General features: G+C 36.5%; 1 protein-coding gene across 2 annotated transcripts; it reads left to right on the forward strand.

The window, feature by feature from the left end:
- Positions 1–1264: 1264 nt before the first annotated feature.
- On the forward strand, positions 1265–12783 carry cUnh22orf23 (chromosome Un C22orf23 homolog). 2 transcript variants are annotated; one of them, XM_079629492.1, is made up of 9 exons: positions 1265–1539; positions 1616–1693; positions 2125–2187; positions 2277–2447; positions 3607–3735; positions 3990–4090; positions 4360–4484; positions 12275–12394; positions 12502–12783. In XM_079629492.1, the coding sequence occupies exons 2-8, from the start codon at positions 1618–1620 to the stop codon at positions 12366–12368; spliced, it is 759 nt and encodes a 252-aa protein (XP_079485618.1). In that variant the 5' UTR covers positions 1265–1539; positions 1616–1617; the 3' UTR covers positions 12369–12394; positions 12502–12783. The 2 variants fall into 2 exon arrangements, with proteins under 2 accessions (XP_079485618.1, XP_079485617.1); XM_079629491.1 differs by having other exon boundaries at positions 1286–1539; positions 4360–4471.
- The last annotated feature ends 275 nt before the right edge of the window (positions 12784–13058 follow it).

The following is a 13058-nucleotide window of genomic DNA, read 5'->3' on the forward strand; positions in this document are numbered from 1 at the left end:
GCTCAAATGAATAGCTTTGAATAAAGTTATTCTATAAATGGGAGTAACTGATGGTACTGATCTTCACTGGGGTTACCCATAAGGAAGGTGACACCAATGACAGTAACACCAGTGGCAGTTTTCATTAAAAATGCATTTTACAAAATGGCTGCTGCAAGGTATCAAACCCCATGTTGTCAATCACAGTATACTCACTAAATTAAAGGGATAGTTCACCCAAAAATGCAAATTACCATTTACTCACCCTCAAGCCATCCTAGGTGTACATGACATTCTTCTTTCAGACAAATACAATATTAAAACATGTCCTGGCTCTCCCAAGCTTTATAATGGCAGTGAATGGGCGTTTCTGTTTTGAAGTCCATTAAAAAGCGCTTCCATCCATAATAAAAGTGCTCCACACGGCTCTGGGGGTTTAATGTAGGCCTAATGAAGCGAAGCGATGTGTTCGTATAAGAAAAATATCCATATTGCGAAAGGAGTCAAAGCTTTCGTTTGCCGGAAGCTAGTTATTTTATATTCATTTGTATTCAATTCCCTAACAATAAAGTAGATAACAGTGAGGTCAACTAAAAGCTTCATATGAAATCATGAGATAAATGAGAACATTTCTGATAACTTATAAGAGGCAGTGGATTTACCATGGGCCTTTCTTCATAGAGATTTTTGTTGAATGGTAACACCAGTGACACACCTCCAGGGGACCACTACTTTCATATATAATATTTATTCTGCATTTTGTTTTTTCCATGTAATTTACATCATATATTTGATAGTTATGTTATAGTTATTGTATATGTTTTTGACCTTAAAATAAACCACTTTCCCTCTGTACTGTAGGGATGAGCACTCCTGTGGTGTTTGAAATTAATTAGGCCTAATTCAAAAACAAACATTGCTCATTGATGGCTCAAGAAGGTGTAATTGTTCAAATAACATTGTTTCATTCTAAAATATAAAGAAATTGTAAGCCTAAAGTCTTTTTCAAGTGTAATATTTCTGTAAAGGCTAGGGACAGAAAAATGTAACGTTACATTTCCATAGGATGACCCGGAGAGCTCTCCTTATAATGCATGATGCATACAAGTTAATGGCCAAACGGATCTTTATAAAAAGTCCACATTGTTATTGCAGATGAAATATAACACAGATAACATAAGTATATATTTTTATCAGGATAAACTTTGATTAGTCATTCAAACCTTTATCCAAACCTCTCACCATCGGCCGCGTATATCCGCCATGTTTTGTAGTTTTTTAACCTAACACGTTCCCCTGAAACGTCACCACACGTTGTGAACAACACAGGATCGAAACCACCTGACGGATAACGTTTATTGGGAGCTTTGCAAAACATTGAATCAGATCGAAATCGTGTGGATTTGTCATCTCGAAAGCAACTCTAAACACCCTAAAACACAAAGAGTTTGTTCAGCTTTCTTTATTAGACTGGTGGTCTCTGCTTTGCTGGATTAATTTATCCGCGGTGTTTTGCGTGTGTTACCATAGGAACCGCTTTGCTGCTTTTGCGTTTGTAACGTGAGTAAACATTTGACGACAAAAATACCAGCTTTATTGGTTTATGACAAACAAGTAAAGTGTTTTTATTTTGCAGGAATGATGGCCAGCGGATTCAAATATAAGGAGTCCAGAGTCACTAACTACAGAACAGAGACACGACAGTTAATACAATGTATGTGTGTGTGTGTGTGTGTGTATGTGTGTGTGTGAGTGAGTACTGTGTAGCCTAAGTTAACTTACATGTTTTTCTATGCCGGTGGGGACTTCAACCTGAATGCTCATGGGGACCATAAAAACATAAGGAAAATGTTTTTACATGTAAAAAGGCAGAACGTTTTCTGTGATGGGTGACGTTAGAGTTAGTGTAAGGGGATAACGTTAGAATATTCAGTTTGTACAGTATAAAAACCATTACCATTACGCCTATGGAGAATCCCTGAAAACCATATATTTGTGTGTGTGTGTGTGTGTGTGTGTGTGTGTGCGAGAGAGAGAGAGAGAGAGAGAGAGCGAGAGAGAGAGAGAGAGTGTGTTCCAACAATCATGCATATCTTGTTTTCTTTTCTTTGCCCTCATCTGTGGGTTTGTTTTCTTTCATTGCAGTAATGATGCAAAAGTCTGGTCTAACAGACTTTCAACAGAAGCAAATCAATAATCAGCTGAAAAGTGAGTTCATGTGACAGATTTTATAATATCCTACTACAACTGTCCTGGCAATTTTATGCCACACTGTCTTTTTGTGTTTGTTTGATCAGATGGGGGCGCTCTTCCACTAACGTTTACTCCAGTTGAGCAGAAAAAAGTGCAGTCAGAGCCCAGAGTCTGCAGAGTGACATCACTGACGGGTCACCAGCTGAGGCGCAGTGCAGAGAAATGCAGTGCTGGAGATAATTACAAACGAGAAAAGTTTCAGCCTAGTGCAACACGTGAGTGCAAACAATTTCACAAACAATAAACAACAAGCAATAAACATTTCCCCTATACTATACTCTTTATCACCCAATCTTCCTCGCTGCTGCTATTTTTTCCCATTATATTTACATTTATTAATTTAGCAGACGCTTTTATCCAAAGCGACTTACAAATGAGAACAATAGAAGCAGTGAAACTAACAGTAGGACAACAATATTCAAGTGCTTCAGCCGTTTCTTGAAAATGGCCACGGACTCAGCAGCTCTGGTTGAGCTAGGCAGATCATTGAGCAAAAGTCAGTGACTTGAATTTGATGTGAGCAGCAACCAGTGCAGTTTTGTGAGGAGAGGAATGACGTGTGCTCTCTTCGGCTCGTTGAAGACCACTCTGGCTGCAGCATTTTGGATCAGTTGCAGAGGTTTGATAGTGCAAGCTGGAAGACCTGCCAGGAGAGCATTACAATAGTCCAGTCTGGATAGAACAAGTGCTTGTACAAAGAGTTGTGTAGCATGCTCTGATAGGAAGGGCCTGAAGGGTAACAAATCTATTCGTTCATTTACCTTCATCAGGCTTACATAAAGCCACAGCATTTCTGTGAGACAAACTTAGGAGCCCAAAATAATTAACCCTTAAAGCCCTGAAGGCATTTACATTTTTTTCTGAATGACATAAACTTTTAAAATAAAAAGATTCATAACTCCAAAATTATAGCAAGGAGAGTCAAAAGGTAAGTATTGTTTGATAAAAAAAAAAAAAACATTCATTACCTTTGGAAATTCTCACGCTGAGAAACTGCTGATAACATATACAAAAAGTGGGCTCAAGGACCAAGGTAGCCTTTTTGTTTTGCCCTTGACACCCTGGCCTGAAGGCATTTTTTGTTGTTTGTTGTTCCTCCATTGTATCTCGTGATCAACACTATGTATTATGTTGATTTTGGACTCATTTAAAAGAAAAGAGTTCTTTTAAATCATGAAAATCATCTTTTTTGGTTTGTAATACAGTATCCATGGTCATCATCAGTGTGAGCTATCAAGTGTAGTTTAATATCTGTATACAGTACACCTTTCAGCCTACATGAATTCATCTAACCTGTGTTTGTTGCAGAAGTCTTTAAAAGTGTAACAACAAAGATCTTTCCATCCTTCTCTGCTGATTCTTCTCGCTTTCTAGGGGATCTGGAGAAAGAGAAGAGAAGGCTACAAAATGTTCTTTCTACTGGTAAAAAGGATGCTAGGCCAACTCACTCCCAAAGAGACTCCACAGAAAAAAGAGAGCAACAGATAGACAAATTCCAAGAGGGTGAGACGGGCAGTTGCTGTTCATTTCTCGTCTGAGTGATCGGATTTCAATTATACTGATTATTGAATTATTTTTTCTTTCTTTTTTTTGTAAAAGAAGTTCTATTTATTTATTTTTTATTTCAGTTTATTAATCATAATTTAGAGGGAGGCAGGGAGAGTCATGTTTACAGACACTTTAATTGACCTTGATAAGGATCTCAATAGTAAGCATCAACATGAGAACTATACTTAAATGTAATTTCTTACCAACAGTTCTGGATGAGATTGAGGACAGGAGGCAGTTTTTAGAGGAGATGATGGCACTGGGAAAAGGTGACACATACGAGCACCTCATCAACACCGAGATCTCTCAGGTGAGGATACAAACTCATATGCTCATAAGCTCATAACAGCCAATACTCTCGTGCAATGTACCAGCCATCATCAGTTTTTAAATGCGACTTGACCCACAGTTTCAGTCTAAAAACCTGAAAAAATTAGGAAGTTATTTATTCATGTTTTATAGCACCAGTGAAATGTCCTGTTTTTAATCAATGTTTGTTATTAGCCGTTTCTTAGTCTTAAACTAAAGCTATGTTGTTCGAAACTCTCTGGTGTTAATTGTATGATATTTTTCTTTCAGAAAATCTGTGAACTTGAAAAGATTGACAGGAAACGCAGTGAAGAACTAAGGGCCCTCAATTTAAACGGAAAAGAGGAACTACAGAGCAAAGAGAGGGATGGAGAAAGAGCAGGTGATAACATAAGGTAGTGTTAGACAAGTATGAGCATTAAAACTTGTTTAAATTAAAAAAAATCCAAAACTGCGAAAGGCTTTTGTTTCATGAAGTCATTTTATTTTTGATGCCCTCCATCCTAAAAGCACTGACTGTTTTAGAGACAACGAAAAGCCCTTGGGGTTGATCAGGCACACATATTCATAGGCGCAGACAACCGCTCTGACCATACAAATGCAATACTAAAATCTGATGAATGCAAATTAACAATAAAATACTTGCAGATGACACACAAACTGAAATGTCAACTAAATATTCAAGGACACTCAACAGCCAATGAGAGGACATATACATAAATTAAACAGATTAAAGGCACTCCTTCAGAAATTCCTGCTTGGGTTTACAGAGAATAAGGCCCAACACACAACATGCGACATTCTACAGTGAACATTTTAAAATTATTTAACTAAAGCTTAATATTGCATATTGCTTTAAAGAGTGAGGAACATCTATTATTGTATAACATTAACATGCCTACAGTTACCGTTTGTTTGAGTTACAGTCTTTTTTGTTTTCATTAAAATAGTTTAGACTTATTTTTATGTTATCTCTCATTTTAACATTTATCTGTCACCGATGATGCAAGGTGCAGATTTGTCTGGTAACTCTGTAACAAGCTTAATGACATTTCAGAGGGTTATCAGATACATTTACAAGTTTGATGATTTTGTAACACTTTAGGTACGTACAGTATGTTAACCTAAATTTTCCAATGAAATTTAAAAAATCTGCTTCTGAATTTCTACTATGAACTAATATTCTGTCAGTAAATACCATAAAGATTTAGTGTTGTAACAATATATTTGAACAATCTTTTCTACATTATTATTGAAAATAATACATTATTATGTTCTCAATATTAATCTGTTAAATATTTTTCATATTAAATACACTGGTTGACCAAAACATTTAGAATTGGATCATTATTGCAGTGATCAATAATATATTTCTGCCATGTTATATGTTTGGTAACAATTATTTTATCTCTAACTAATACAGTGTAGCTTTTCATTTCTTAAACAACCAAACATTACAGAAGATCCCTTCGCCCCATGGTCATATCCCAGGATGACAATTGCAAGAATTATTGGGCTAAAACTGTGAAAGAGTGGTTCAGGAAGCATGAGGAATCATTTTCACAAATCAATTGGCCACCAGATTCCTGACCATAACCTCATTGAAAGTCTTTGGGTGTGTTGGAGTAGAGAGTGTTTTGACTGTCAATACACAATCTCAGTAAGAAATAAATGTTGTGATGTTGCATAAGGTTGTCAAAACAATGCCATGACAAATGTAGGCTGTAATTAATTCTAAAGGCACAAAATACTTTTTTAGCCAATCAGTCTATGAATCAGTATTGATCATCATCATACTTTTAAAATGAATACATTTGTATATAAAAAATATTGTCCAGGGAAGGGTTGCACCAGCTGTTTGTAAGTTCTTATTTAAATTGGAACATAATTTCCACACTAGAGGGTTAGTAACTACTAGTTAGTTTGTAACTCTGTACTTTTTGTAATTTTGTTCTGAAAGCAGGAGACAGTAAGTCGTAAAGCAATGCATCGTCCCATTATATGAAAATTACCTTCATTGTTACAATAGTGAATTTCAGTTTATCAAGTTGATTCTAACTCAATTATTGCCTCAATTAACTAATGGTAAAGTAATGTTTCTGTTTAAATACGATGTTTAATCACAAAATAACAAGTATTTTTTACGTAAATAATATTATAAATAACATTGTAAATACAAATAACAGATTAATAAGAAGCAATACATAAATACTAATGCAAAAAAGTACAAACTAAAAAAATTACATTTATGTTGGCAGAGAGCGATACACACAGAGGTGCAACTTTTCAGATCAGGTTCATGTTGTAGAGCTCCAAGTAATTTATTCACAATATTCTATTTCTTTAAAAAAAAATGTAAACGATCATCGATGCTATTCAATCAATCTGCTTTTTTCTTCCAATCGTTACTCCTATTCGGAGGCTTTTGTAAATGTGTAGTGTACTAAAGATTACAAACATATGTAGTTACATTTTATGGTGCAATGCTCAAATATTGAATACTGCGAAAATTTTAATTTAGTGCCTATTTACAGTTAGGCTTTTTATTTAATTAAGCACAGCTGGTGCAACCGGACACGGGCAGATCAAAATCTGATATGCATCTATAATCATTATAGACTTCTATATTTACTTATGAAAGGGCTGGATGAGGCCTAAAAAGTTTCTACAAAAATGTTTTTTCACTCTTCATTGTGGAGAGAAATACAAGTAGCAGTACCTCTATGCAAAATATAAATATATAAAAACTCAGAGAATCAGATTAAATTAGGATTAAAAACTGTTGAGCTTCCTCTGACTGTTAAAATGAGTTTAAAAGAAGGATATGTGTGAAAGTTTCCCAGGGTTATTTTGGACTCTCAATATCATCTCACAATCACAATCAGTATCAGCATTCTGTAACTTCAAATTGTACAGATTATAGCAAGATTATATAGTGGCTGAGCCTTTCAAGAGATAGTCATAAAAACTTTGATCAAGACTGTTCAGTTTTCACTCTTATATACCGCAATAGTGTAGTATATCAGTTCAGCTGCTACTACCTTAAATTTACCATAACTGGCTCTGTTTTATAGCAATGTAATCAAAAGCAATAATTAGACATGAGTAAATATTTTAGATACTTTTTTTCCTCTCTTTCTCTCTCCCTCAGTCAGTCTATTCTTCAACTGTTCTCTTTTCGGGGACTGTTGTCCTTTACTCCTTCATTCTTGATGCTCAGTCTCTTCAAAACCTTCATGGGCTTAAATTTCCCTGCTTTCTTCTTCTGCTCACCGTGTCCATGAAAATCTGACACACACACAAAAAAAAGAAATAGAAGAATCAATGCAAGATGTGGTGTAAAGGAAGTCAGATAAAAGTGAAATAACACTGACCTTTTTTCTTCAGCATAGCAGCTACTAGTTTGTCTTCCTCCTCCTCCCTAAATAAGAAATCACAAACTCCTCAAAAACAGCATGCAAACTTGATACAAATAACAAATGTACAGAAAAACAGAAAAAAAATAGCACAGATACTTAAGCTTAGTTTCTGAATCAGAGGCATGTGCATTGACCGATTACCTCTGTCTGTCCATATCTATGCTGTTAACAATCTGGTTCCTCTGCTCAATTATAGTGACAAGTTCTGCCATCAATTGCTTTTCCCTGTCTTTGTCTTCTGCCGTCCATTCTTTCTCTATCAGAGACATAAGCAGATGGGAGAGAGAGTTAAAGGAGGGATATAATAAAGGATGCAGTTAATAGGAGAAAGGTGGAGGATTTGCTCACAAGAAAAGGTTAATCAGTAAATTCTCACTGTTTTTGTGTTGTTTCATACCTGGCTTGTTAAGTAAACATCTAAGCTCATATTCCACATCGGCCTGCCTCTCCTCCAGGTTCTGCTGCTTAGCTCTGAAATCCAGACAGTGATCAGACACAGATTTATTCTTCTTTCATATTTAACTTTAATCCAACCTCCATCTCCAAGGTGTGACGTATATTATTATTATTATATTGACAGCTCTATTGACAGGAACTTTAAGAATCTGGTTCTTAAACTGTGGGTTACAATGTGGCACCAATGTGGCTGTGTTAAAATTATAAATATTTACACATTTAAAGAGCATAAAAATGGGTAACATTTATCAAATAAAATCAGATAAAATGTCAGTGCTATCCTGCATTCTAATGTCTGTTTCACACTGTGAAAAACTTGTTGTTTTGAGAGAGAGAAATTGAGAACCATTGCAAACTTGATCGTCATGGAATCGTATGTAGGGGGAGAGTGGGGTGAGTTGTGCCAGTTTTTACTCAAAGTGACTTTTAAGTGAGGCCATGACAGTAATGCCTTCAACTTAAGGATTTACATATATTTCAGGATGTGGGGCATCCCTGAGAACAATTTTTGTTCCAATTCTTTGGATCTGAAATACATTGTTTCAGAAATATAGCTTTTGGGAAAAAAGTGGTCTCGTGGCACAACTTGCCCCTGGTGCGGGGTAAGTTGTGCCTTTGGGGAAATACGTTGGGGGTAAATTGTGCCAGTGATTTCTGAAGTAAAACAGAACATTTTAATGTTATGAACTGTAATGCTATATAAAGGCAAGACAAATTTAATACAAAATTACTAATTTAAGGTTTATTTAGATATTGTCACCCTATTAAACTGTTAGAATACCATAGCATGCGTTTTTCCAATATGGTAAATTTTGTATTGAACATAACTCTGGATCACAGTGTCACAGAGACAAGAGGGCGGTCTCATTTTACTCAGACGACCAATCAGTCTCTCAGGATCATTGTGAAGCTATCAAGCCACGCCCTAGCAACCATTTAGAGCACCATAGCAACACAATTTATGATATTTGTGAATCATTTCAGGCAAAAAGGTTTTGGCAATAGATGCCTTTTGACATAGAATGCTGTCTGTCAATTATGTAACATATAAGAATAAAGTGACTAGGCTAATTTCTAAACATCCTGTGATTTAGGCCACTTAAAAACTTAATAAAACTTCTCTTTAATAACATAGTGCAAACTCAAAACTGAAATCAGTGTTAGCTAAATTAAACAAATGGCAGGTAGGCCTAAGTCAAACACTGATGAGATATGCCCATCTCCTCACTTCTCCAGATTATCCCCTGTGAGTATGTAGGTATAGGTGGTCTGGATCTGGCACAACTTAACCCAGGCCCTTTGGCACAAATCACCCCAGACCCACAAGTTTGAAAAACTAGCATGATCCAGCAGTTAAGAGCTAACTTTATGCTAACTGTATACACTCATTGTATAGCATGCTAAAGCATATGTGAAATGTTTTCAAACGTGTCTATACTTGTTCAGACACTACAATCCAAAAACCTTAATCATAGAAATTTTACTTTGAAAGGAAAAAAACAGTTTTTTAAGCTAAAATGTGTTTACACTCATGCCATGTGTCTCTCTTCTTTGGAGGATGAGTAAAATTGATTGCTTTTCAATATTATGTGGTCACATGACCAATTTCTCCTATGGTTTTCCAGAAACAAGGGGTGGAACTACTTCCCCCCTGGCACAACTCACCCCACTCTCCCCTACATGAGGATGAAGATCAAATTATGTCAAAATAGTAAATAATTCACATAAATCTCCCAACCAGCTGTGTTGCTACTTCAATCGTGTGCATTTAAGAGTTCAAAAGTTTTTGATTAGCTTTCATGTCTTTTCGAGTCTGTGGACAGAGCTGCTGAGTTCAGCGGGCACCACGCAGGAAAAAATAGACTGAGCATTTAAACTAAATGTGTACTGCTGCCGGTTCCGGGATGCAACACGTGTGCTGTAATCTATTAATAAGGCAACCAAAAAGAAACGCTCAGTTACCGCTCCTGCACTGTGTGTGAAATAAGCCTTAAATGAAATGTCACTGAACAGTCATCAGATACATTGCTAAATATACACTGAAAGGACATTTGAGAGCATTTAAGTTTTTAAATAGAAGACAGTCTCATAGCTAAAGAAAATGTAATAATAGAGCCTAGTGCAAAAAGAATTTAACTCATGTATTGAAACACAGAAAAATAATCCAGAAAACTTTTTTCTCACCCTTTTCTCTAGGTCTAGTTGTGTGCATTTGTAGTGTTGTTAAATTCCTTTTCTAGCATTGTATACGTTTATTTTAGTGCCACTGTGCAACAGTATGTTAAAGGATAATTCCGGTATTTAACACCTTGAGTCTATATTGTAGTTTGTTTTGGATGAACAAGAGTGGTGGACAAATTTTTTTTGACAATGGTTCCTCTCTCGAGTTTTTGACTATAAAAGAATTGGCCATGGACCCATTTAAAATTGGAGTCAATGGTCATGTCCGAAAATGTCATTAAAACAGCCAATAATGTTAGTTTACAAAACTGTTAAACTCACCGAGTGGTTAGTGGTGTTCGTTGATGATTATAAACAATATATCGTCGCAATATATGATTCCAATCCGTTTATTTTGCTATAGTGTAACTATTTTTTCAGACACTTCAACCGTGTAACTTCCGCTCAATATTTGAATCTGAAGCGTTAGCACACTTCCGACCACTTGATGGCGATAACCGATGTTTATGTCTCGCGGGACTCTCACGGTCACAGTCGAGTTCAACTTCATATTGCACTGGTCAGTGGTCACGTCTTTCAAAATGGTTAGAATTTGTGCGGTCAAAAACTGCGGTAAAGTTACTAAAAAAAAATATTGTTTATTTCGCTTACTTTCCCGGAGCACAGTTGCTCTGCTCGCTAGCCTTATGAGAAACGGAAGCGAGCAAAAAGACTACATCGACCAAATGTAAACAGCCCCCTTTCAGTTTCCGGTAGCGCATAAATATTAACGAGCACTCAGTCCTTCAACAGAATTCAATGGGATTTTACAAAATGACGAATAAAACACGACAGAAACTGTATTTCGCAACACTTTTTGTTTCTGGAACATCAACTAACATCACTAATCACTCGGTGAGTTGCACAGTTTTGAAAACTAATGTTAAAGGTTGTTTTAATGACATTTTCGGACATGACCATTGACTCCAATGTTAAATGGGTCCATGGCCAATTCTTTTATAGTCAAAAACTCGAGAGAGGAACCATTGTCAAAAAAAATTTGTCCACCACTCTTGTTCATCCAAAACAAACTACAATATAGACTCAAGGTGTTAAATACCGGAATTATCCTTTAATATAGCGTGTTGTTATTGATGTTGAAGCAGACTAAATGAATGCCAATAGTGCACTTACGTGTAGACCAGCTCAGCCTCTCTCCGTACCAGTAGGTGTTTTTCATGAATTAGAGTAAACCAGTCAACAAGTAGATGTTCCTCCTCATCGTCTAAAATGACAAAACAACAGAAAATTTTATTAAAAATGGAGCCAGAATGGGACAATTAGCTTAGAACAGAGTGTATTTTAATGAAGATTAGCACAAGTTTGGAGTTCTTAGTCTGGGGGCTCAGTCTCAGGATGATTAGCCTCTATAAACCACATGAACTGTCTGCTTCTCTGTTTAGATGATCTACGGGTAAGAAACCTTTAGGCTACGTTTACACGTAGACTGCTATTTTCATAAACGGACATTTCACGCCTCTCCGTTTTCAAACACACCTATCAGTTTTCAAAAACGTGTTCGTTTACACGAACCCGTGTATATGACTTCAAGAGCATGCCAAACCTGTAGGTGGCAGTGTAACGAGAAGCTCAAGCCCACGTTAGCCAATCAGAATCCCGAAAATCCCGTCTCATACTGTGACGTTGGCTGCCTAAAACTCAGTTTTTCTCAGTTTATTCTCCGAATTCTCCGTTTGCGTGTAAACGAAGGGCACAAACGAAAGGAAATGTCTCAGTTTTTCAAAATAACCATGTACGTGTAAACGGGGCCTTAGATAACCTGGCTAAATGCAGTTACAGTTCACAATATGAAAGATGGTAATGAGTGCACAGACAAAATAATTCAATAAAATGCCATTGATTCTTTACTTTGTCAACTCTCTCAACTCGCAGATGAATCGCAAATATAGGAAGATTCGCCGCATGTTAGGTTTTCAAATGCAAGTTATAAACGAGCCAAACTCTTAGCATGGAACACTACACAAACTTCACTGAGGGCCGAGCCGCTCTGGGACACTGAAAACACTGGATAGTATTCTGTAGCATGTGGTTCTCTTACCATTTGAACATTCTCGTAAGCTCTTCTCCAGATCCACCCCTCTCCGCTCCAGTTCATCCAACCGTTTCTCCAGATCACTCATCTCAACATGGATGTCTTCTACTGGGATATACTCGTCTGACTGAACCTACCAAATACGATGACAGGACAAGTATTTACAAATTATATATGCCACAGTTAAAGTTCCTTTCTTAAAATAGTCAAAACAAAATCTCTTGTGCCTCACTTTGCGTTTAATGAGAGGAAATCCATATCCAGGAGCAGGAGGTCGTGCCGGACGGGGTCCTTTTGGGGGTCTGGATACAAAAGAGCTGACAGAAGTGGTCGTCTTCCGATTAAATGGATTCTCTTTACAAGTGCGCTGAAGATGATCGTGTTGAGAGACCATGAAACAAAGATATTGAACAAAGAAATTAAGTAAGGAAAGCTCCTGGATTCAAGAGAATTCCAAAGATGTGAAAACTTGTAATGAAATCTGACACACACCCTTGTTTTCTCCACTGCCCCATTATTACTTATCAATTAAATATTTTTGACACTAAAAACCTGTTACATTTTTTGCAGCTAATTCTAAAGCAGTTAAAAAGTGTCATTACTGGCCAACACTTTAGCGAATCACAACAAACAAAGATAAATTACACTTCCTTTCTTAGCCACTGTATAAACATAAGCTGCATAAAAACATACGTTATTGTACCACTTTCGAAGCTTTTGATTGAGTAATGATGGTTTTGTATGTTGGCATAAGAAAGTGGCTTTACACACAAGAGCTGCATTTTTGGGACAACAATGAAAACAAATATAGTGAATATCTA

The sequence above is a fragment of the Phoxinus phoxinus genome, assembly GCF_949152265.1.
Source record: "Phoxinus phoxinus genome assembly, chromosome: 11".
In the NCBI taxonomy this organism is placed as follows: Eukaryota; Metazoa; Chordata; class Actinopteri; order Cypriniformes; family Leuciscidae; genus Phoxinus; species Phoxinus phoxinus.

Coding starts and splice junctions, on each gene's coding strand:
- cUnh22orf23 (XM_079629491.1), top strand. CDS start 1,618: ATGATGGCCAGCGGATTCAAATATAAGGAGTCCAGAGTCACTAACTAC. Junction 1,694..2,124: donor GACACGACAGTTAATACAAT/GTATGTGTGTGT, acceptor CTTTCATTGCAG/TAATGATGCAAAAGTCTGGT. Junction 3,736..3,989: donor GATAGACAAATTCCAAGAGG/GTGAGACGGGCA, acceptor TCTTACCAACAG/TTCTGGATGAGATTGAGGAC.